Here is a 21,272-nt window from a genome sequence, read left to right as displayed (position 1 = left end):
ACAAGATTTGCAAAGCAATACTTAACTTTATTACTTACACAGTACACTCCAATGCTTTTTTTTTTTTTAAGTTGGCACCCATTAGATTAATGTTATAACCAGTTAATGGGGTACAACATGGTTGAAAAACACTGCTCTAAGCATTCAATTGCTTTGCCTCAGGGTCTTGGCATATGTTATGTTCTCTGGAAAGTTCTTCTTGTGTCTTCTTTATCTGCATAAAATCTTACCCATTTTAAAAGGATGAAATCAAAGGATGTTTCTCGCTCACTAGAGCGCGCGCGCGCTCTTCCTCTCCCTCCCGTCGACTGCCAGCATGTAAATCCTGGAGATCGTGATGGAAGAGTTAACACGGCCGGAGAACTCAGAACAGCGCATGGCAAAATGCTCCGTCTTTTATTGCGAAAGGTAGTAATTATGCAACTAATTGTGTGATTATTAATATGTCTTCCCAGAGCTCCCGAACTCTAAACCCCTTGATTATTTCTTGTTCATTTTCATAGTCCTAGCCTCACTTTGCCATGGCAAGTAGAAAGCACTCAGAAAAAACATAATGGATGAAAAAAAAAACTGCCCAAATGGAATGAAAACCTCCTAGAAGCTGGAAACAGCCCTCGCAGGGCGTCTTTACGTTACTCCAGAAGCACCGCCCCCAAACGCGGGGCACGCCCACCCGGCTGTCGGCGGTCACGTGGGACTCAGCTGGGGGCGGCGGGGGAAGCTGGGCCAAGATGGCGACCATGAGGAACGCGCTGCCGCGGAGACTGGTGGGCTTAGCGTCTCTCCGGGCTGTAAGTGCCCCGGCCCGCCGAGGGGTGGCCCTACAGGCACCGTGACAGTCGGGGTCGGGGCCCTGGCCCGTGGTGGCAGCGCTCTGAGAGGCGAAGCCGGGCAGTTGCCCAGGCCACTGTCCGGAGGGCCTTGGAGTCTCGATCTTTGTTCCGCCCACATCTCTTGAGGGACTTAGGGAGAGTGAGGACCAGAGATGGGGAACGACTTGCTCGGGTCGTGGAGACCTGGGGCGCCATCCCAGGTGCCCTGATTCCGTCTAAGGCTCTTCCCGGCCACCCTGGCACCTTCTCCCTCTGAGCTCTCCAAGCTCCTCAGAAGTGATACGTATAATCTTCCAGTTCCGAGTGGAAAAAGCGAGGTCCTCCCTCTCCCTCTGCCTGCTTTTCCAGCTCTTGCTGCGTTTGGGGACTTAGGACCATGTGCGACTGATTGCCTTGGAATTGTACTTTGGGCATGTTGATCCTGATGTTTCCCCCACCAATGCTCAGTGACTGGAGGGGAAGTGTAAGAGACCTAGTTGAACGAGGGGTTGAAGAAATAAATGGTTTTGGCTAAAGTTGAAGCTGTGGTTTCCCAGTGGTTCTGCCACTTTCTAGGTCGCATGACCGTTGTTTGCTCTCTAAACCTCAGTTTGCTCGCCTGTAACATGGGTAAACATTATCTAAGTTCTTTAGAGGTTAAGGGAAGCAATTTGACATTGCTTTAGCTCAGAATAAGTGATAAATGAGGTGCATTAATTTTGCTTTGATTTAAAAGGAGTCTAAGTGTGTAGTGGGGAGATCACACCATCTTCACAAGTGGGCCCCTCAGAAAGCCACTTTACTGTCTACTAGGCCACCCACCCCTACCGATCATTAATGTGTAAAATAAAGATGGTACTTCCAACTTGGAAGACTAAGAAAATTACGTGAGATGGTGGATATTAATATGCTTTGAAAAAATTCCTGGTGTAATGAGGTCATAGATCTGCCGTGGGGTTACTAGCAGAGGGTTGGTGTCAGAAACAGATGGTTCAAGCCAGAATTCACTTGCTAGCTGTGTGATTTTGGAGAATCTTTCTGAGACTGTTTCTTCCTGTATGAGGTTGAGATAATGATAGTCCCTGCCATGTAGGTACTAAATGAGGTACAGATCCTGAAGTTAGCACTGGGCTTTAGTTGGTATTAGCTGTTGGTATAGATAGGCCATAGCTCAGGAGGCTTGGCCCTGGACTTCTGTGGTTAGAGGAGATACTCTCTGAGCAGGGCTATACCGAGGGAATGAACTGGGTGTTTAACCAAGACAAGAGAATACTGGTGGTGGCGGGGGAGGGTGTCGAGGGCAGAAAGGTGGCAGAGGCAACGTGGCCCAGGGGTTAAGAGCTAGCGCTGTAGATCAACACTGCCAGGTTCAGATAATGACTCTTGCCCAGCTAACCATGTGATCTTGGGAAAGTTACTCAATCTCTGGGCTTCATATTTTTCACATTAAAATGGAGATTGTAATAGTTCTACCGAATAAGCTTGAGAGGTTGATAAAGGTTAATGTGTCAAAGGCTCGTACGAGTGCCTGGCAAATATTAAGTGCTTAATAAATGTGATTGTTTTATTTTTATGTGAAGAGTTGTTATGGGAAAGGAGATGGAATTTTTTTTTTCTTCAGATTTTATTTATTTGACAGAGACACAGTGAGAGAGGGAACAGAAGCAGGGGGAGTGGGAGAGAGAGAAGCAGGCTTCTTGCCAAGCAGGGAGCTTGATGCTGGGCTCAGTCCCAGGACCCTGGGATCATGACCTGAGCTGAAGGAAGACGCTTAATGATCAAGACACCCAGGTGCCCCAAAGGACGTGGAATTAAGTTTGTTCTGTTTTCGTAAAAGGAGCTTGGAAGCAGGTCTTGCGTGCTTTCAACAATATCCAGCAGTTATCTCTCAAGCCCCTGTTATGTCCCAGGGCCTTAGAATTACAGCAATGGATAAAACAAAGTCTCATGCAGCTCACATTCCAGTGGGATCAACTTAGGGCAGTGTATCAGCAAAGGCTGAACAACCCTGTTGTAGGGACATTCAACTGGCAGGGACCTTCCAACCTAGCCTGGTAACTTCATGCAATTCAATGGCTCGTCACTTTAGTCTCTAGGAAGTTTTGCTGGCTGAAGGCAAGGCCAGTTCAGGTGAGTTGTTCAAGTTCCAGCTGATCTGTAGCAGGGAGCGCTTCCTTCCTTGAGGGTTTCAGGTGTTTGGGATCCTTAATAGATTACCGAGTGCACGTCTCCCCTTGCCCCACTGCAGTATGTTTATCCTGCCAGATTTACCAGGTTAAATCTGGTAAAGCAAAGTTAATTTGAAGAGTTACAATATTAAGAACAGAGGAAAGAGGGAAAAGAAGCTTCATATTGCTTGGGGGTAAGGTGGAGAGGATTTGGGGCAGACTCTAAGTGGAAAAGCCTTTTTTTTTTTTTTAAACTGTCTTCAGCTGTTGGTGTCCTCTCTCCCCAGTCGTACCCCTTGCCATCACCCAGCCTGTGACTGTTACATAACAAGTCCTCCTCCTTCCCCCGGGTTGGCTATGCCCTTCATGCATTTATTTGCTATTCCTGGAGAGGGAATCTCAAGCAGGCTCCATACCCAGGGCGGAGCCTAATGCAGGGCTCAGTCTCACAACCCTGAGACCATGACCTGAGCTGAAATCACGAGTCGGACGCTTAACCGACTAAGCCACCCAGGCGCCCCGGGAATTAGAGTTTTTAAATAGAAAATGTTGAGGGTCAGGGGATCGGCAGCTTTACAAAGGGCAGTCAGAGGAGGCCCATCTGGCTGAACGATGAGAAGGAGCCAGATGTGGAAGAGCATTCTGGGCGGAGGGAGTAGTAAGCCGTGGGGCCCTGCTGTGGGAGGAAGGCCACTGGGGCTGCAGTATAGGGACCCTCTACTGGGGGTGGGGTGGGGAGGGGAATATGAGGGAGTCAGGACAAGTAAGGAGTTCATTGGGGATGTGGGACAGTAGAAACAAGTCATGAGTTCACTGAGATCAGCAGGAACCAAATGATAAGAACCTTCTAGCCCACGGGGAGTGGGGTAAGGGGATGAGTCAGGTTTCTGGCTTAAGCAATGGAATACATGTGTTGCTTTTTACTGAGAAAGCATGAAGCCAGACGGAATTTAAACAGTTCTGTTTGGGGAGGTGCAAATAGGTTTGTGTAGGAAACAACCTACATGCTCAGCTGGCAGACGGGCCGTTGGAAATGGGCCGGTACTAGGAGCAGGAATCTCGTGCCCATTCCTCAGTGAAATGCTTTTGTTCTTTACGTTTTTCCTTCTAAAACCATCCAAATGAGAGATGCTGCGTCCTATCTCAGTGAAGAGGGGTCCCTTCTTTTAGATTTGTCTTCTTGGAGAATTGTGACAATCTTCTCCCAACCCTTTTTGTTTTTCCTCTTTTAAACCAAAGGTCAGCACCTCTTCTCTGGGTACTTTCCCAAAGCGAGTGAAAATTGTGGAAGTTGGTGCCCGAGATGGACTGCAGAATGAAAAGGTAAAGATGGAAATCAACCAAAAGAGGTTTTTCGAGCAGTGAGAGTTGCCTGTGGTGGGCGCAGAGGGGTGGACAGAGCTGTGCCAGATCGGGTTGCCCCAGCTGATGCCAAGCAAAGTCGAGAGGTTGAGGAGGCCAGGTGGGGTGGGGTGACAGTACAGCAGACTAAGACGGTGGCATATCAGGTGTGGTGTTGCCCGGTCCGTGCGGCAGGGCAGATGGGAAAGGCCACAGGAGAGTGGACGGAAGGTGAGGGCATGCCTTTCACCTGGCAATTCCAATTCCGCATGAGGGGACTTACCAAAGGATGTCATGAAGGCCACATGCAAAGACTTAGCCTTGGAGATGCTCCTCACAACCTTGTTGTAATAAAATAGTTGGAAACCGCCTCAGTGCTCAGTGTGGAGAAAGTTAGCTCAAATATACTTTAATGACTTCATTAAATGGATTAGGAAGCTGTACTAATATAGGAGTATGTTAAGTGACTAAACAGATTATAAAATCATAGGCATTTTCTTTAATCTTGCACTTCTATGTAAAACAAAAAGCTTATACATCTGTGGGAACATCCGCCTAGAGAAGGATCTAGAACAGTGCTGTCCAGTAGCACTTTCTGTGAAGATGGAAATGTTCTAGATGTGATCTGTCTTGGACACGTGGGTTTTGAGCACTTGAAATGTGACTGCTGTAGCGGGGAAACTGAAATTTTGTTTTTATGTAATTTAAATTCATGTAAATTTAAATAACCACTTATGGCTAGTGTCTAATATATTGGACTGCACAGATCTAGAAAGTCACATTATGATGTAACTAGTGTTATCTCTGGGAGATTTTAAGGATGTTTTTGTTTGTTTGGGGCATGTTTTCTGAAATAATTGTGCATTATTTTTTTTCAATCGGAAAAGCTTTTTCATTTTTTGGAAGGCATAGCTTCAGTAGTGAGAACTTATTGATAACAATAAACTAAAAGTTATGTGAGGGCAGAATCGTGTCTGTTCTGTCCACTGCTGTATCCCTAGCACCTAGCACCATGCCTGGAACATGGAGGGCTCCAGAAATTACTTATGGGATGGATTAAGGTAAAGTAATGGGAGAGAAATTGATGGGGTTGGTGTGAAAAGGCCTGGGGAGAAAGACTTTGAGTTCTTGGAATTTTTTTTATCTAATCCTGTAAGCACTAGGGAGCCATGGAAGGCTTTTGAGCAGGAGACTGAAACAATGGAGACTGTTTTAGAAAGATTCCTGTGTGGGATGAATTGGTAGAGTGAGACCATGCCATAACATACAGGGAGGAATGGTAGTAGATTTGGAGAGAACCATAGAATCTAATGAGCAACTAGGCATGGTGGGGGAGGGAGAGAGAGAAGCGGGAGGCCAACCATGGGAGGATCAGGTCTGGTGCGAGTTCAGAGATGGAACAGGACCCAGACAGAGGGTTAGTCATCACTGCCCTATCAGGCCACGGCACATGGCTCTCAGTTGGTTTACGATGGGGTCATAAATCAAGAAACAGTTAAGAAAAAGGCTTTATGATACAAAACTATTGTTTCCGTGTACACATTTAGTCCTCTCAGGCGAGAAGCTGCCTCCCCTGCAAAATACTATCTGTAGAACTTGAAGCTGTCCCCCACCTGTTGGCCTGAATTACACGTGGATTCGTGCTTGTGTCTGAGAGTAGAGATAGCGAAGTGCATGCTGTAGCCAAGCTTTGGACTAACAGGCACTGTGGCTGAGGCCATTTGGTTCCCACTTTTGCTGACCCGTCTTTTCTGGTGTTTCTTTCTCCATCACAGAATATCGTATCTACTTCTACAAAAATCAAGCTGATAGACATGCTTTCTGAAGCAGGACTCCCCGTTATAGAAGCCACCAGCTTTGTGTCCCCCAAGTGGGTGCCCCAGGTGAGCCCCAGCCCTCAGTAATCGTTTCTCAGATGAGACAGATGTGAAGTTTTGCAGTTGCCCTGGAAGAACGTAGATGTTGGGAACATAGGGCTCCAGACCTCTGGCTTGCTCTCGTGACTTCTGTAAGCATGGGGCAGCAGAAGACCATCACCCGGAAGGCAGGAGGCTTGGATTCCATCTTGGCTTTGGCCCTGACTTGCTTGGGGACCTTGGTGAGATCTTCCCCTCTCCGAGCTTAGGGTGGCCTCTCAAGCCTCTTCTGGCTCTGGAAGTCTAGAATCTCTAGCCCTGTCTAGAGATGTGGCGTCTGTGTTTGTAAAAGGGAGAGACAGATGACTCCTGGTTCACAGAAACAATCAAGTAGAAAGAGAGATCTTGTTTCAGCTGAGTGTTAAGTAACAGAGTTTCTCGGTAAATAGCTGGTAGTGTTGTCGCCGCTTGTGAGAAGCTGTTAGTATTAGCCGTAGGAGAAATTGGGGGACTTACTTGCACCAAGGAGCCCTGGGCCCATCAGCGGTCAAACAAAGAGTACTGGAGAGAAGCACTGGAGAGACCCAGCTCTGCAAAAGGACTCCTCCAGGGCTTCTAGACAACAGAGATTGTGTGATAGAAACACTTTTTCTACCTGTGCTCTCTGCCTTGGCAGTGACCTGGTAATGTCTCCTTTGGCTCCCAGATGGCTGACAATGCTGAAGTTTTGAAGGGCATCCAGAAATTTCCTGGCATCAACTACCCAGTCCTGACCCCGAATATCAAAGGCTTCCAGGCAGCAGTAAGAGACTCGCTTGATGGCGGGGGGCCCCTGAAATGAGATTGATGATGTTGGTCCCTGTGTTGTCGCTGGGCCTAGTCCCTGTCCTGGGCCATCTGTCTGAAGGGCTTGCCTCTGGTAATGATGAGCACTGTCAGACAGACCCAAGGCAGTCCTGGCCCTGCCACCCCCAGCTCTCTGACCTTGACCAGCTGTTTAACCTCTCTGAGCCTCAGATTATGCCTGTAAATTAGGGCTGATCATAGTACCTAATGCTGGAAGGATTTCAGAGGCTAGAATGCACCCTTATTACTTAACAAGAGGCTTGAAGAAAGTAAGTGCTTAGTAAATATTAGCTCTTGTTGTCATTATCCATTTTCTCCTTAGAGAAGATCGTGCTCCCCACAGTGGTTGCTGGTATCTGCCATCTTTCCTGGAGTGTTGGACAAGAATGTCACTGGGGATGCTGATTGTGAATTTAGGCAGAAAGCTGTTCTCTCTCTATATATATATATATATAATTTTTAAAAAGATTTTATTTATTTATTTGACAGAGAGGTGATCACAAGTAGCCAGAGGCAGGCAGAGAGAGACGGGGAAGCAGGATCCCCGCTGAGCAGAGAGCCCGATGCGGGGCTCGATCCCAGGACCCTGAGATCATGACCTGAGCTGAAGGAGAGGTTTAACCCATTGAGCCACCCAGGTGCCCCAGAAAGCTGTTCTTTTTTTTTTTTTTTTTAAAGATTTTATTTATTTATTTGACAGACAGAGAACACAAGTAGGCAGAGAAGCAGGCAGAGATGGAGGAAGCAGGCAGAGAGCCCGATGCGGGGCTCAATCCCAAGACCCTGGGATCATGACCTGAGCCGAAGGCAGAGGCTCCAATCCACTGAGCCACCCAGGCGCCCCAGAAAGCTGTTCTTAAGAGTGACATCCAGGACGGTGATGACAGCAGCCGTGCTGGGCCCTGGGGGAAGGCTCAGGGTGGTTGTGTTTCTTTGATGGGGCTAGAATTCACTGTTTTCATTCCTAGGGCTGCCATAAGAAAATACCAAAAGCTTAGGTGCCTTAGAACAACAGAAATGTGTTCTCTCACAGCTGTGGTGGCACAAAGTCTGAAACCCTGGGGGTACTTGGTTCCTCCACATACCACTGTTCCCTCCTGGGGGCTGGGAGGATGTGGCTGTCCTAGCTTCTGGTGAAGACCGGCAGCTCTTGCTCACCTCACTCCCATCCCACCTGTGCCTTCACTGGCCTCTGTGTGTGTCCTCACATGGCCGCCATCTTAGAAGGACGCCATTCCTATTGGAGTCACGACCACTATGACCTCATTTTAACCAATTACTGCTACACCTACCCTATTTCCAAATAAGGCCACATTCTGAGGTACTGGGGATTAGGACTTCTACAGACCTTCTTTTGGTGGGGGGTGGTCACAGTTCAACTCATGATATTTGTGTGTTATAAAATTCACTGTAAGACAAGGGCTTTTGCCACTTTGCCAACGCTGGTGTTCCTCAAAGAGAAAAAAAGCTGAAAGGAATTCACCCGGCTATTGGCAGATTGCCGCTGGAGCCAAGGAGGTGACGGTCTTTGTTGCTGCCTCAGAGCTGTTCACCAAGAAGAACACCAATTGCTCCATTGAGGAGAGTTTACAGCGATCTGACGAGATCCTGAGGGCGGCTCGGGCCGCCGGTATCCCCGTGCGTGGGTGAGTCACTCCATGTCAGTGCCGCCTGCCTTCTCCTCAGAACCATTCTGGAAAGGTGGCCAGGCTCTGACTCAAGCCACCTTCCCCCTACAAACTCCTTATCCTGAGCACAGGCTGCCTACACTCTACACCTTGACATCTCTCCTCGAGTAGATGTGGTCAGAAGAAATCCTGGCAAGTGCTTTCTCCAAACCTGGTTTTGGGGTCTGTTCCCCAGAGGAATCCAGCAGGACAGGACACTCCCTGGAGTCTGTGGAGGTCAGATGAATCCCAGCTCCAGCACCCCCAATCACACAGGTCTGAGGAGCCCTCTCGGCTTCTAGGTCTCCAGCATCACATCTTTCACGCCAGAGTGCTAGGCATCATCCCTGTGTTATCTGACTGTGACCCCATGGTCATCCAGCAAGCAGGGCTGTCCCTGCTTCCAGAGGACAGAACCGGCTCAGGAAGGCCGAAGAGTCGGCTGTGAAGTCATACACTGTCTACACTGCAGCCAGCGTGCTCTTTCAGAAAGTGCACGTGTGATCACCTCACTCCCTGGTTAAAACCTGTCAGTGATGCTCTCTGGACTTCCCACTTGGCTTCCGAGACACTGCCTTTGTCTGCAGCCTCGTTGTCCACTGCTGCTAACCATCCAGCCCTGCCTCCTCAGCTTGCTGCATTCCAGCCTGACTGGAACTTCAGTCCTTACTTCCATGCTCCCACTCTTGCCTCTGGGCCTTTGCATGTGCTTTCCATAGACTTAGTCCTCTCCTATCCTACATCCTACTTGTCCAGGCTAACTCTGCTCATCCTCTGGCTTCTCCAGGAAGCTTTTTCTGGCCTCAGCTGGTGTTAGTACCCCTCATCGGGCTCTCAGGGCCCCCAGATATCCTCTGACAGAGCACTTGGCTTCATGTTAGCTTTTTCCCTGCCTCCCACTCCCGATGGACCCCGCACCCCGTGAGGGCAGAGCCCACGTGCCACAGTTCATGGTGGGCTCCCTCCCGCAGTGCAGGGCCAGCACGCCAGGGCGCTGGGGAAGCAAGGGGTAGGTGGCTTTGGGGGGAGGGGTGCGTGGGGAAGCAGGGGCCCATGGGGTCTCCCTGACTCCAAGCCTGTGCTCGTTATCAGCATCTCCCATCTCCTTGCTCAGCAGTGACTGCAGAACAAGGAGGAGAAGGAAGTTGGGAAAACACTCTGAGAACTTTGGGCCCAAAATGATGTATCCAGACAACATCTGTGTTGCTTCTCACATGCTGAAGAGTTTGCCAAACTCTAAGAGCTCTCAGTGGGGCCTTAGCTCCAACAGGGCAGGTGGGAACAGAAGCCCACCAAGATCCAAAGATCCAAACTCCTTCCCACAGCCGCAGGGCACCGTGATTGGCCTGCGCCCTCCTGTCCAGCCACGTGCTGTGTTCTCTGTCGCTGGCTGGCTGTGCCCAGATCTTCCGTCCTTCTGAGCTTGAGCACATCTTCTCTACATCCTGGGCTCCACGCTGCTCTACTCTCTGCCCGGGACGCTCTCCCAGTGGCTCCTGCTGCCTGCTCCCCTCTTCGCTCCCGTGTCACGGCCTGGAGGTCTTCCTGGGCCACCCTGGCTACGGCCAGCCTCTCCTGGCTCCCGCCACGCCGCCGTTCTTCCCTTCGTGGCACATCTCTCTGGGATCATTTCACCTGTTCCTTCGGTTGCCCTTTCACCAGCTCGCTCGCTAACTGGAAGTAACCTCCATGAGCGTAGGGACCTTGTCCGTCTTTTCACTGCATGACCCAGTGCCGGGCACGTAGTGGGCAGCTCTCTCAGTATCTGTTGAATAAATGAGTGTGAATCTTCGGGCAGCTCACTGGAGCAGCCGATCCTTGGCCCTCAGGCCAGCCCAGCCCTTTTGTTCCTGCTTGGTTTCATCTGTCCGTGGTCCCCTCCTGGGACCAAGGAGTATGGGAGTAGGGGACCCAGCTACCTTGCGGCACATGTTCTGCTTGATCTCAACGCCCTACGGCTCCGATGCCTGCTCACTGCCCCCTTCGGCTGGCTTCTCTCCTCAGGCCTGTGCAACCCCAGCTTCCCCAGCAAGCAGCAGAGGAGGCCCATCCCTTCCCTGCCCTGGCTCTCCGCCGCCCCCTCCTGGCCCCCCATGTGCTGCCCACCCCCCCCCCCCCGAAGGAATCTCCCTTTTCCGGGGGCATTTGACCTTGCTGCACCTCAGAGATGACTGTCAGACAGCTACCCAGGTCAGCCCTGCGGGCCTGGGAGCTCTGGGGCCCTGATACCATCCCTCCCCTGTCCTCCCGCAGGTATGTCTCCTGTGTGCTTGGATGCCCCTATGAAGGGAAGATCTCCCCGGCCAAAGTAGCTGAGGTGTGTGTATATCGGGCCAGGGGTTTTCCAAGGGTTGTCTGCCTTGCCTGCTTGTGAGGTTCCCCTCACCACCTGTTCCTGGTGGGTCACTGATGTCATTCGTTCCCGCAGCTCCTTCATTGCGCCCCTCTGGGAGCACCGCCCAGCACTTGCTCCTGGAGGCCCACCTCCTAGTGCGCTTGAAGCCCTACCCTCTGCCCCAGCCTGGAAGCCTCTGACTCAGTTTGCCGTCTGGTCAGTGGACAGGTGATAGTTGAGGTGATCCGTGGAGGGGCTCCCTGCCCAGGCTCCCAGAAGTTCCTCACCCTCGCTGTCCTCCAAGCGGGAACCAAGTCAGCACTGAGGAGAGCAGTGTGGGAACAGGGTCTGAGCAACCCAAGGACATATGCCCCTTCGTTGTCAAAGTTACTGTGCAAATTTGGTGTTATTGTTAGTCCATTTCTCAAGCGAGGAAACACACACACACACACACACACACCCCCGCCCTTCCGGCATAGCAGGGAGCATCAAGGAGAGAGCGGTGCTCCCGAGAGTGGCCGCTCTGCCCCTGTCCCAGCCTCCCGTCCCGCCAGCCCTCCCTGCCGCTGCGCAAAGCCTCGCCACTGCTTCTTGGAAGGAGAGATGGAAGCTCCAAGCACCCCCGCCCCAGCCAAGGAGCAGCCGAACTGGGTTGGGGCCCCAGCGTGTGTCACTCCAGAGGCCCCCCCCCCCCCCCCCCCCGCTTCGCTGTGGCCTTTGCCTCCACCCGCTGTCCTCAGTCTGCTGCCCGGGCGGTGGGGTGCTCGCCAGTCCCATGTGCCTGGCAGGCCTGTGCTGAGTGTCCTCTGCATCCCTGCCCTGTCGCACCGTCCACTTGTGGCAGCGCCATGTGGGGCAGCATCTCCTCGAGAGGGGCACACGTTGCACTGGTTTCTCAGTGTTTTCAGGGATTTGCAGATGAGCTTCTAAAAGTTTAAACAGGTACCTCTGTTGAAAATAGCTGCTCAGACCCACGAGGTCGCAGATCTTACTGAAGACGGTTCTGTGAGAGGAGTCCGTGTTCCTGATTCCAGTTGTTGGCTCTGACACAGGGTGTGGAGGTGGCACGTGAAGTCAGAGGCCGCGGGGGTAGGAGCGGGTGGGAGGAGAGCTCGGGCTTGCAGGGCCAGCTCTGGTCCTTCCATCTCCGCTTCCTAGTGAGTAGAGAGCGGTTTTCGTCCCCACTCAAACTTGTAAGCAGCCTACGATCGGACAGGAATTTAGCGTTTTGGACAGGGAGATGTCCTGCCCAGGATCTCTGCTTCTGAGGTCTTGGACACTTGGCTTGAGGAATCTGATGTCCTCCAAGTGCTTGCTTGCTTGCTCCCCCAGGTCACCAAGAAGATGTACTCGATGGGCTGCTACGAGATCTCCCTGGGGGACACCATCGGTGTGGGCACTCCTGGGATCATGAAGGACATGCTGTCTGCGGTCATGCACGAGGTGCCCGTGGCTGCCCTAGCTGTCCACTGCCATGACACCTATGGCCAGGCCCTGGCCAACACCTTGGTGGCCCTGCAGGTAAGGTGGGTCCGAGGAAAAAGGCGCGTGTCCGTCCTCCAGGAGGACATAGTGGCAGGCCAGCTAGGCTCCTGGGTTCTTTCAGTGAGCACTCACGGATACTTGTGTGCCAGGCCCTGGGCGGCCACAGAGGACACGGACATGTGACCCTGGCCTGTAAGGGTGTGTGAGGGGGACAGTCAAGGGAGTTCCGTGGTAATCCTCATGTGTTAGGACAGGTCACTTGCAGGGAGGAAGCACGTGACTAAGGATGGCCTCCGTCCCAGCTGGGGTGGTCAGAGTGGATTTGCCATGAGAGACCTGAGTGAGGCCTGGAGGATGTGAGGAAGAAAAGCAGTTGGAAAAGGGGGAACAGGAAGCTGACTAGGCAGCCCTGGGCTGAAAGGCTGAGGTGGGGTTTGGGGAGGACACACCCCCCAGGCCCACCAAGTGTTGTGACTGCACATGCGCTTAGGGAGTGGGCAGGGGAGGTGAGGCAGAGAGGCAGCAGAGGTCACTCCAGGGGTGCTGCTCCCCAAAGATTGAACTGAGGCTTCAGATTGGGTTACCCTCGAGTTTTGCTCCTTGTGGGCTAGGAAGGAGGATTCTGTGAACTGGCCGCCCCTTAGAAGGAAAGTTCTGTGTCTGACCACAGGCTGTGTTTGTCTTGTATCTGACCTTCCTGTCACATTGGTTGAAGTCTGGCCTGTGGCCTTTAGGTTTGCTAAAGCAGTCCTGGGCCGTCTTTGTTCTTAGAGTTTTTTTTTCCTTTTTTGGTTGGTTGGTTGGTTTTTTTTGTTTTTTGTTTATTGTTTTATATTAAGTTATCTCCTAGAGGCTCAGGTCTCTAAGCCACATGACTCTGTAACTTTGTTTTCTCCATTGTAGCTGTCCAGGTTAAGGTCTGTGAGAGGTTTGAGGGGAGAGGAGAAAGGGAAACGTCATTAGGAAAGTGGGCTGCCCTGGCTGGGGAAAAGGGATAGGCCGCCTGGGGTTAGAGGTCCAACTTGAAGTGAGAGCAGCCTTACTTAGGTGGGGGTGGTGGGGGGTAAATGAATCACCGGAAACAATAGAGGCCTGAATCACCTGAAACAATAGAGGCTTCCTCCCTGCAAGTGACCTGTCCTAACACATGAGGATTACCACGGAACTCCCTTTAGGTTTGCGATCAGGAAGGACCTGGGGAGACGTTTCAGGGTCAGGAATTGAGCATGAAAGGAACCAGGGAAGATAACCCTGGCTGAGGAAACTGTCCACAAAGGAGACTCACACTGTTTTAGGAACTGAAAAGAACCATTGAGGGACACCTTGGTGACTCAGTCGTTAAGCATCTGCCTTTGGCTCAGGTCATGATCCCAGGGTCCTAGGACAGAGCCCAGTGTCAGGCTCCCTGCTCAGCGGGAAGCCTGCTTCTCCCTCTCCCCCTGCCTGTGTTCCTACTCTTTCTGTGTCTCTCTCTGTCAAAGAAATAAAATCTTTAAATTAATTAATTAATTAATTAAAAAATAAATAAACTCCTTAGCCAAAGGAAGGAGTAACTCAGTGGAATTTCAGGCAGCAGTTGATTGGGAGGTTTGCAAGGACCTCCTGGCTTTGTAGACTCTTGTCCCCACAATGACACCCATGTTTCACCATCCTTGTGTTTCCAGATGGGAGTGAGTGTCGTGGACTCTTCTGTGGCAGGACTCGGAGGCTGTCCCTATGCACAGGGGGCATCCGGAAACTTGGCCACTGAAGACCTCGTCTACATGCTGTCTGGCTTAGGCATTCACACGGTAAGCTTGCCTGCCCCCTGGTGGCAACAGCCCTGAAATGACTAGAACTCTCCTTGAAGTCCGAGGACAGAAGCGGATTGGGGGTTTTTTTGTTTTTTTTTTTAAAGATTTTATTTATCAGAGAGAGCGAGCACAGGCAGACAGAATGGCAGGCAGAGGCAGAGGGAGAAGCAGGTTCCCTGCTGAGCAAGGAGCCCGATGTGGGACTCGATCCCAGGATGCTGGGATCATAACCTGAGCTGAAGGCAGCTGCTTAACCAACTGAGCCACCCAGGCGTCCCAGAAGCGGATTGTTTTGTTGAGGTTTTTTTGCTGATAGCGAGGAGAGTTAAGAGGTAGCAGAGGAGGCACCAAGGTGTAGGGAAAGGGCCACATCCGTGACCTGAATCAGTTCCCTCTGGACCTCTGTTTCATTCCACAAAGAGGGCAGGAGAAGGAGACAGCCCTCCCCAGGGCTCTGTCAGAGTCAGTGAGGACCCTCAGTGGTGGGTTGGAAGCAGTACCGCGTCTGAGCTTTGGGACCAGATGGATCTTGGTTTAAAACCTGGTCCTCCACTCACGAGCTGTGTGACCTGACAAATGATTTCACCTCCCAGGACCTAAGAAATGTGAATGCTGGCAGCACCTCTCTCATGGGGCTGCAGTGACTAGGTAGGAAAGTGCAGAGTGCCCAGCCCAGAGCTGAGCGCATGGTACACACCAGTACATGGGAGCTCCTGGCACGGACAGATTTTTGGGATGGTCCTTTCAGTTGGTGCTTCCCTCCTGGCTCGCTTTACCTGGCGGTCTTTATCACTTCAGTCCGCACTTGCTGACTGCTGCGGGCCGGGCCCTGCGCTGGGCGCTGGAGACGGGGATGGAACAAGACTGGCAAGATCCCTGCCCTGGTGGCAGCAGTAGAAACCATTCCACAGACGGAGACATCTTACAGAGGGGGAGCCTGGGGGGCTCACCCCAGATGGCAGAAGGCTGCAGCCTTGCAAGGAGAGGCTGTCCCAGCACAAGAGGAATAAGAACCCATCTGTCTTCACCATTACTCTCTCAGTACTGGTTTTGGGTCCAGTCCAAGGTCTCCCTGGACACTGCAGGCATGGCATAACCTAGAGCATCCTCTTGTTTCTCGAAGGGTGTGAACCTCCAGAAGCTCCTGGAAGCTGGGACCTTTATCTGCCAAGCCCTGAACAGAAAAACCAGCTCCAAAGTGGCTCAGGCTACCTGTAAGCTGTAAGCCCCTTTGGGGGACTCTTTGGGAATAGGGGCACTCATGAATGATTCAGGAAAGAGCATGTGGAAATGGGAATGAAATCGACCGGAGCGGGCACCTCCCTAGCAGGTCCCCACATAGGTCTCCTGCAAAAGGGAGGCAAGGGACAGGAGCTGCTTGGCCTCTGGCCCTCCTTGCCAAACTCTAGTCTGAGTGAGAAGCCTGGAGGGCTGTGGGTCTCCCTGCCCCATGAGCCCCGGCCCAGGAGTTGAATGCCCAGTTCCCTGGTGCTCGGGCCCCATCTCTGGGTGAGGTCCGTCAGCAAGCTACACAGCCTGACCCTGCTGTGGCTCTGGGGCCATCGCTGACTTCGGAGGACAGAGGGGCCTGGAGGAGTTTTTCCCCAAGCTGACAGAGGACATTTGCAAAAGGGGTGAAGGCTGAGCTGCTCTGGTGACCACCTGCCAACGCCAGCGTCTTTGGAAAAGGCCCGCTCTGAACATGATTTCAGAGCACAGCTTGTGTAATTAAAGGTCTAATGGCATAAAAGCGTGTACCAGTCTGTGTTGTGCAGTTGTGTGCGCAGGAACGGGGGAGACCGGTGGGGAACAAAACCTCTCCACAGCAGGGCATTCTGAGAGGAACGTGTACACCTGGAACTAGTCTGCAGGTCTCTGGATCTTCTCCGTTTCCCCGCCTGATTCCGGAATTCCTAATGACTGCAAACCCATGGCTTCGGGCCCGCTCTGGCCTGGCCGGAACACCCTGGCGAGGTGGTTGCCGAGGCTCCTGGCTCTGTGGGCAGGGAGGTGCGGGTGTGGGCGCTGCCGTCTGTCCCTGCAGGACTCCGGGCCGGGCTCCGACGGCGGCTCATCAGGATGCCATCACTTGGCCCCACCTTTCCTTGAAACCGAAGCGCCGCCTCATTTTCTAGCCGACTCTGGGAGGCGGGATGCGGACACACCTATCATCCCTGGCGGTTCGTGGTGGGGGCTGAGCGCAGTCGGCAGCGCGATCTCTCCCTTGCCCGCAGAGCCTTCCCGGCCTCGCGGGGAGGAGGCCGGGGGAGGGTGCAACCAGACCTTCCAGAACTAGCTTCCTTCGGTCAGCGCCGCCCCAGATGGCCTCTGGGGCTCGCGGTCGCTGATTTCCTGCGGAGCAGGGCTCGTCCGCCCCGCCCCTCGCCCCTGAACCGAGCCTCGCCGCGCAGGCGCCTTGGCACCACAGCGCCTTTGGTCCTTCCCCGCGCCCGGTAGCGCGCTCCCCGGTGACACGTTTCCTTGGGGGCGTGGAGGGGGCGGGGCCAGGTGGGCCGTCGGCTCTTAAAGGGACCCGGACGCGGGGCGCGGGAGGCGGCGCCGCTGGAGGCAGAGCGGGGCGCGCGCGGTTTGGAGCAGGTTCGCTAGGCGAATGGGTGGGAGGCCTGGCGGGCTCGCGAAGGACTGGGTGGTCTGCGGAGAGCGAGGGAGGGCTTCAGGGATCCGGGCCGCATCCTGGGTAGAGTCCTACTAGGGCAGGCTCCTGCAGCTTTCAGCTCCCGCTGCCTTGGCTGGGGCGGCACGGGTTCATTCATTCCCGACCCGGGGACTCCGAGCTCGGCCCCCTCGGAGCCACGGCCCAAATCCCAGACCGACGCTCACCGCCTCCTCCCCTCCATTTTGCAAACTGGGAAAGCCAAGGCGGCGACAGCCGACCGAGGTCACCCCGCTGGTCCGGGGCGAGGCTGGCCTCACCAGCCTTTCCGCCTCCTGCTACCCCATCCGCGACCACTTCTAGGGTTTCCGCACGGTGGGGTGGGGGTAGGGGCGGCCTCGGCCTCCGGAGCAAAGTCCAACTGAAAGCAGTGGTGAGGGGGAAGGGTGAACCGCTTGGCGCGAGATTAGCGAGTTGTGAGCGTGGAGATCCGGATTCTAGCCGGGCTATCACAGCTGTGTGTCCTCAGGCAAATTACTTAACCTTTCTGACCTTAGTATCCTTCTTGGTGAAGTGCCAGCCGTCACACCTGGCTCATCAGGATGTTAAGGGAATCCAAGAAAATAATGCAGAAGTGCCCGGTACAGAGTCTGGCACGCAGCAACCGCTAAGAGTGTGGGAGTGGATAAGCCCAGAGGGGGGATTGAGGCAGCCAGGAGGAAGGCGGCTGCGGGCCAGGCCACTCCGAATGAAAGACCTGAGTGTCTGGAACCTCCTCCCCCCACACCCTCCCACCCGCCCGCAGAGTTTGTTCAGGGCGGAGGTGCACACCTGGCAGTGGATTCAGAACCAGGGCCACGTCTACACTGCCTGTCTCCGTGGGGCCCAAAGTTGGATGGGATCGTTAGCTCCTAGCGGGCAGTGACCCAGCTGGCCCTGGCATGCATTGGTAGAGGCCAAGCCAGCCTGATTGACCTGGGGTGGGGCCCATTCCCGGACCTTGGTGCTGCAGCCCCAGAGTTGGGCTTTGCCTGCCTGGCAAAGCACCCCACCCTGGGGCCATTTGGTATATTTCCTGCTTCCTCCCAGCTGACTGTTGGAGAGGGAGTCTGGGGCCCTGCCTAGAGCAGGCGGTATTAATCACTGGCCAGTTTGCACCTAGTGATGGCAGGACTGGAAGGCCTGAATCGGAAAAGGCAGAACCTCCTACTGGGCTCTTGGGAGGCGCAGTGCTGCTGCCATGTTTACTTCTGGCCAGGATTGCCTAGTCCCCAGACACTTTGGAGGCTTTGGGTTTCATCTTCAGTCCCAGGTAAATTGGGAGTAGAAATTGTGGTGCCCGCACATCAGTCTCCCCACCCGTTGTGCCAGGCCTTTCAAAGCACGTACCACATCACGTTTGTACAATTACAAGCTCAGCTTCTAGAGCTAGAAAGTGAGGCCAGGAGAGAGTAAGTGAGCTCCAAGGCCTGCAGCCAGATGTGGAGCGGGGCCGATTCCAGAGCCGCGCTGTTCACCAGGACACCCTGCCAATGCCTTCCGCTATGAGCCGGAGGCCCTGAGCGGGCAGTTTCGGCCCCCTCTGACACTGTGTTCTGGGCCAGGTACGATGGCGGAGAAGGTGCTGGTGACGGGCGGGGCTGGCTACATCGGCAGTCACACCGTGCTGGAGCTGCTGGAGGCCGGCTATTTGCCCGTGGTCATCGACAACTTCCACAATGCCATCCGCGGTGAGCACAGGGGCGGGGGCTCGGGCTTCAGGCGGGGATGGAAGGAAAACAGTGGGTTCCACACCACCTTCTATGGGTGTGGGTCTCCCTCATCACTGGGGAGCCCAGGACCCATGTCCTCCTCTGATGGCACCCTTGTGTTCAACCAGGAAGGGGCTCCATGCCTGAGAGCCTGCAGCGGGTTCAAGCGCTTACAGGCCGCTCTGTGGAGTTTGAGGAGATGGACATCTTGGACCAGGCAGCCCTACAGCGTCTCTTTAAGAAGGTAGGTGCTTGGAAGGCAGGGAGGGGGCACTGCCAAGGGCCAGGCCTATGCAGCAACCTCTGACCCTGGCTTCACCCCTGCAGCACAGCTTTACGGCAGTCATCCACTTTGCGGGCCTCAAGGCAGTGGGAGAGTCCGTGCAGAAGCCTCTGGATTATTACAAAGTTAACCTGACTGGAAGCATCCAGCTATTGGAGGTGAGACAAGCGGCAAGGTCACAGACACCGGGAGGCCCAGGCTCCCACCCGGGCAGGCAGGACCAGACACTGGATGAGGGGCCTCGAGGGGACAGTCAGGCGGGGCCCAAGCTGTACCATTTTAGACAGGTCTCTCCACCTCTCCCTACCTTTCCGCCCCAGTTTCACCATCTGTAAACAGGAATGCCCAAACCTCAGCCCCTCTCCTCTCCCCTGTGAAGGAGGAAGGGGTGGGGTAGAAATAATGTGCCAGGCAAAGGCCACTGACACCTCCCCTCCGTGGCCAGGTCATGAGGGCCCACGGGGTGAAGAACCTGGTGTTCAGCAGCTCGGCCACCGTGTACGGGAACCCACAGTACCTGCCCCTGGATGAGGCCCACCCCACGGGTGGCTGCACCAACCCCTACGGCAAGTCTAAGTTCTTCATCGAGGAAATGATCCGGGACCTGTGCCGGGCAGACAAGGTGAGGGCCCTCCTTGACCCAGCCCTGGCTCCACTCACAGACTCCAGGCATCCCGGGAAGCTGAGGGTGGGATCCTGAGCATCACCCACCCAGGAGGGAGGACTCCAGGAGCTGCAGTGACTCGCCCCATGTCCTGGCCCTGGGCGGGTGGACCCAGCTACTTTCCAGGGATAGAGATCAGGCATGGCTGGGGTGCTGGGGGTGCAGGTAAAGAGCTTGGGATTGCGCCGGCACGGGGCCTGCACCCTCACTCTGCCCCCACACGTCCCCTGACCTGTGTCCTGCAGACCTGGAATGCAGTGCTGCTGCGGTACTTCAACCCCATAGGTGCCCATGCCTCGGGCTGCATTGGCGAGGATCCCCAGGGCATCCCCAACAATCTCATGCCCTATGTCTCCCAGGTAAGGGGGAAGGGCGGGGGCGGGGCGGGGCTAGGATTGAAGGGTGCAGCTGGTTCCCAGGGCCTGGGAAGAGCTGACTTGGATCTCCACTCCAGGTGGCGATCGGGCGCCGGGAGGTACTGAATGTCTTTGGCAGCGACTACAACACGGAGGATGGTACAGGTGAGCCGAGGACCAGGAGGACCCAGGAGTGGGAGCTGGGGGGAGAGGGAGGGCTGACAGACATGGTACTGAACATCCCCCACACCCAACCACCTCTCTGCAGGTGTCCGGGATTACATCCATGTTGTGGATCTGGCCAAGGGCCACATCGCGGCCTTGAGGAAGCTGAAGGAGCAGTGCGGCTGTCGGGTAGGGAGAAAGGGAGAAGCTCGTCTGGAGAGGGAGACGGGGTCCAGAGAGGACAGTTGGTCCGACCCGCTCCACCACTCCTTCTCTCCTGGGCAGATCTACAACCTGGGCACAGGCACGGGCTATTCAGTGCTACAGATGGTCCAGGCCATGGAGAAGGCTTCTGGACGGAAGGTAGGCCGGCTGTACTCCAGCCCCACGTTGGCACCCCCTACCCCGGCTTCCAGAGCGACCCAGGCCCTTCCCAGGGCCAGCTCAGCTAAGCTATAGCTGCTTCCTCTCTCCCAGATCCCGTACAAGGTGGTGGCACGGCGGGAAGGCGATGTGGCTGCCTGTTACGCCAACCCCAGCCTGGCCCTCAAGGAGCTGGGCTGGACAGCAGTCTTAGGGCTGGACAGGATGTGTGAGTTTCTGCCTCGACCCCTGACTCTGGGTGCTGGCTTGACCCCTGGGAGGGAGTCAGGGGCAGGGCAGGGGCTGCCTGGGTCTGAGCAGGCCCACCCTGGGCTGCCCAAGATGGGGGGTCCTGCATCCCAGTGTGGACCCTCACTCCACCTCCCCCCATCACAGGTGAAGATCTGTGGCGCTGGCAGAAGCAGAATCCTTCAGGCTTCGGTGCGCAGGCCTGAGACCCTCCCCTGCCATGCACCAGGAAGGGAAAGGACAAGCGCCTGCTCTCCAGCCTCTGGTGGGAACCCAGGGGCCTCAGCCTCCCCTACCTCAAACCCCAGCTGGGCCTTCTCAGCCTACCAGGCATGAGGCCAAGGGTTCCACTGATCAGGAGCTGGGGGGGTCCGAAACTCTTCTCTACAGCAGGGTCCAGGAACCCATCGGGACCACCAGAAGTGAATGGGGGAGCAGGGGGCCCGAGACAGGCACTAATTTATACTGCTCTGAAAGAGCTTTCCGAAGTATTTAAAATAAAAGTTTTCTAACGCTGAGATTCT

General features: G+C 54.4%; 2 protein-coding genes across 3 annotated transcripts; both read left to right on the top strand.

The window, feature by feature from the left end:
- The first annotated feature begins 662 nt into the window (after window positions 1–662).
- Window positions 663–16,058, top strand: HMGCL (3-hydroxy-3-methylglutaryl-CoA lyase). Of its 2 annotated transcripts, XM_059137044.1 has the most exons (9): window positions 664–791; window positions 4,220–4,303; window positions 6,097–6,204; window positions 6,884–6,979; window positions 8,521–8,669; window positions 10,944–11,007; window positions 12,358–12,546; window positions 14,175–14,300; window positions 15,427–16,058. In XM_059137044.1, the coding sequence occupies exons 1-9, from the start codon at window positions 732–734 to the stop codon at window positions 15,526–15,528; spliced, it is 978 nt and encodes a 325-aa protein (XP_058993027.1). In that variant the 5' UTR covers window positions 664–731; the 3' UTR covers window positions 15,529–16,058. The 2 variants fall into 2 exon arrangements, with proteins under 2 accessions (XP_058993028.1, XP_058993027.1); XM_059137045.1 differs by lacking the exon at window positions 6,884–6,979 and having other exon boundaries at window positions 663–791.
- Window positions 16,059–16,406: 348 nt separating this feature from the next.
- GALE (UDP-galactose-4-epimerase) lies at window positions 16,407–21,266 on the top strand. Its single transcript, XM_059137042.1, has 11 exons — window positions 16,407–16,901; window positions 18,522–18,647; window positions 18,797–18,912; window positions 18,996–19,109; window positions 19,397–19,573; window positions 19,861–19,974; window positions 20,070–20,136; window positions 20,240–20,325; window positions 20,422–20,499; window positions 20,614–20,728; window positions 20,896–21,266. The coding sequence occupies exons 2-11, from the start codon at window positions 18,527–18,529 to the stop codon at window positions 20,952–20,954; spliced, it is 1,047 nt and encodes a 348-aa protein (XP_058993025.1). The 5' UTR covers window positions 16,407–16,901; window positions 18,522–18,526; the 3' UTR covers window positions 20,955–21,266.
- The last annotated feature ends 6 nt before the right edge of the window (window positions 21,267–21,272 follow it).

The sequence above is a fragment of the Mustela lutreola genome, chromosome 10 (genome assembly GCF_030435805.1).
Source record: "Mustela lutreola isolate mMusLut2 chromosome 10, mMusLut2.pri, whole genome shotgun sequence".
NCBI classification, from domain to species: domain Eukaryota; kingdom Metazoa; phylum Chordata; class Mammalia; order Carnivora; family Mustelidae; genus Mustela; species Mustela lutreola.
The sequence above is the reverse complement of the archived record's forward strand: the minus strand, read 5'-3'. Positions and strand labels throughout refer to the sequence as shown.

Bases quoted from the DNA above. Each gene is read 5' to 3' on its own strand.
- HMGCL (XM_059137044.1), top strand. From the start codon at position 732: ATGGCGACCATGAGGAACGCGCTGCCGCGGAGACTGGTGGGCTTAGCG. The intron at 6,205-6,883 runs GTGAGCCCCAGC...TTTGGCTCCCAG, and splicing joins CCCCCAAGTGGGTGCCCCAG to ATGGCTGACAATGCTGAAGT. The intron at 8,670-10,943 runs GTGAGTCACTCC...GTCCTCCCGCAG, and splicing joins GCCGGTATCCCCGTGCGTGG to GTATGTCTCCTGTGTGCTTG.
- GALE (XM_059137042.1), top strand. From the start codon at position 18,527: ATGGCGGAGAAGGTGCTGGTGACGGGCGGGGCTGGCTACATCGGCAGT. The intron at 18,648-18,796 runs GTGAGCACAGGG...GTGTTCAACCAG, and splicing joins CTTCCACAATGCCATCCGCG to GAAGGGGCTCCATGCCTGAG. The intron at 20,500-20,613 runs GTAGGCCGGCTG...CCTCTCTCCCAG, and splicing joins AGAAGGCTTCTGGACGGAAG to ATCCCGTACAAGGTGGTGGC.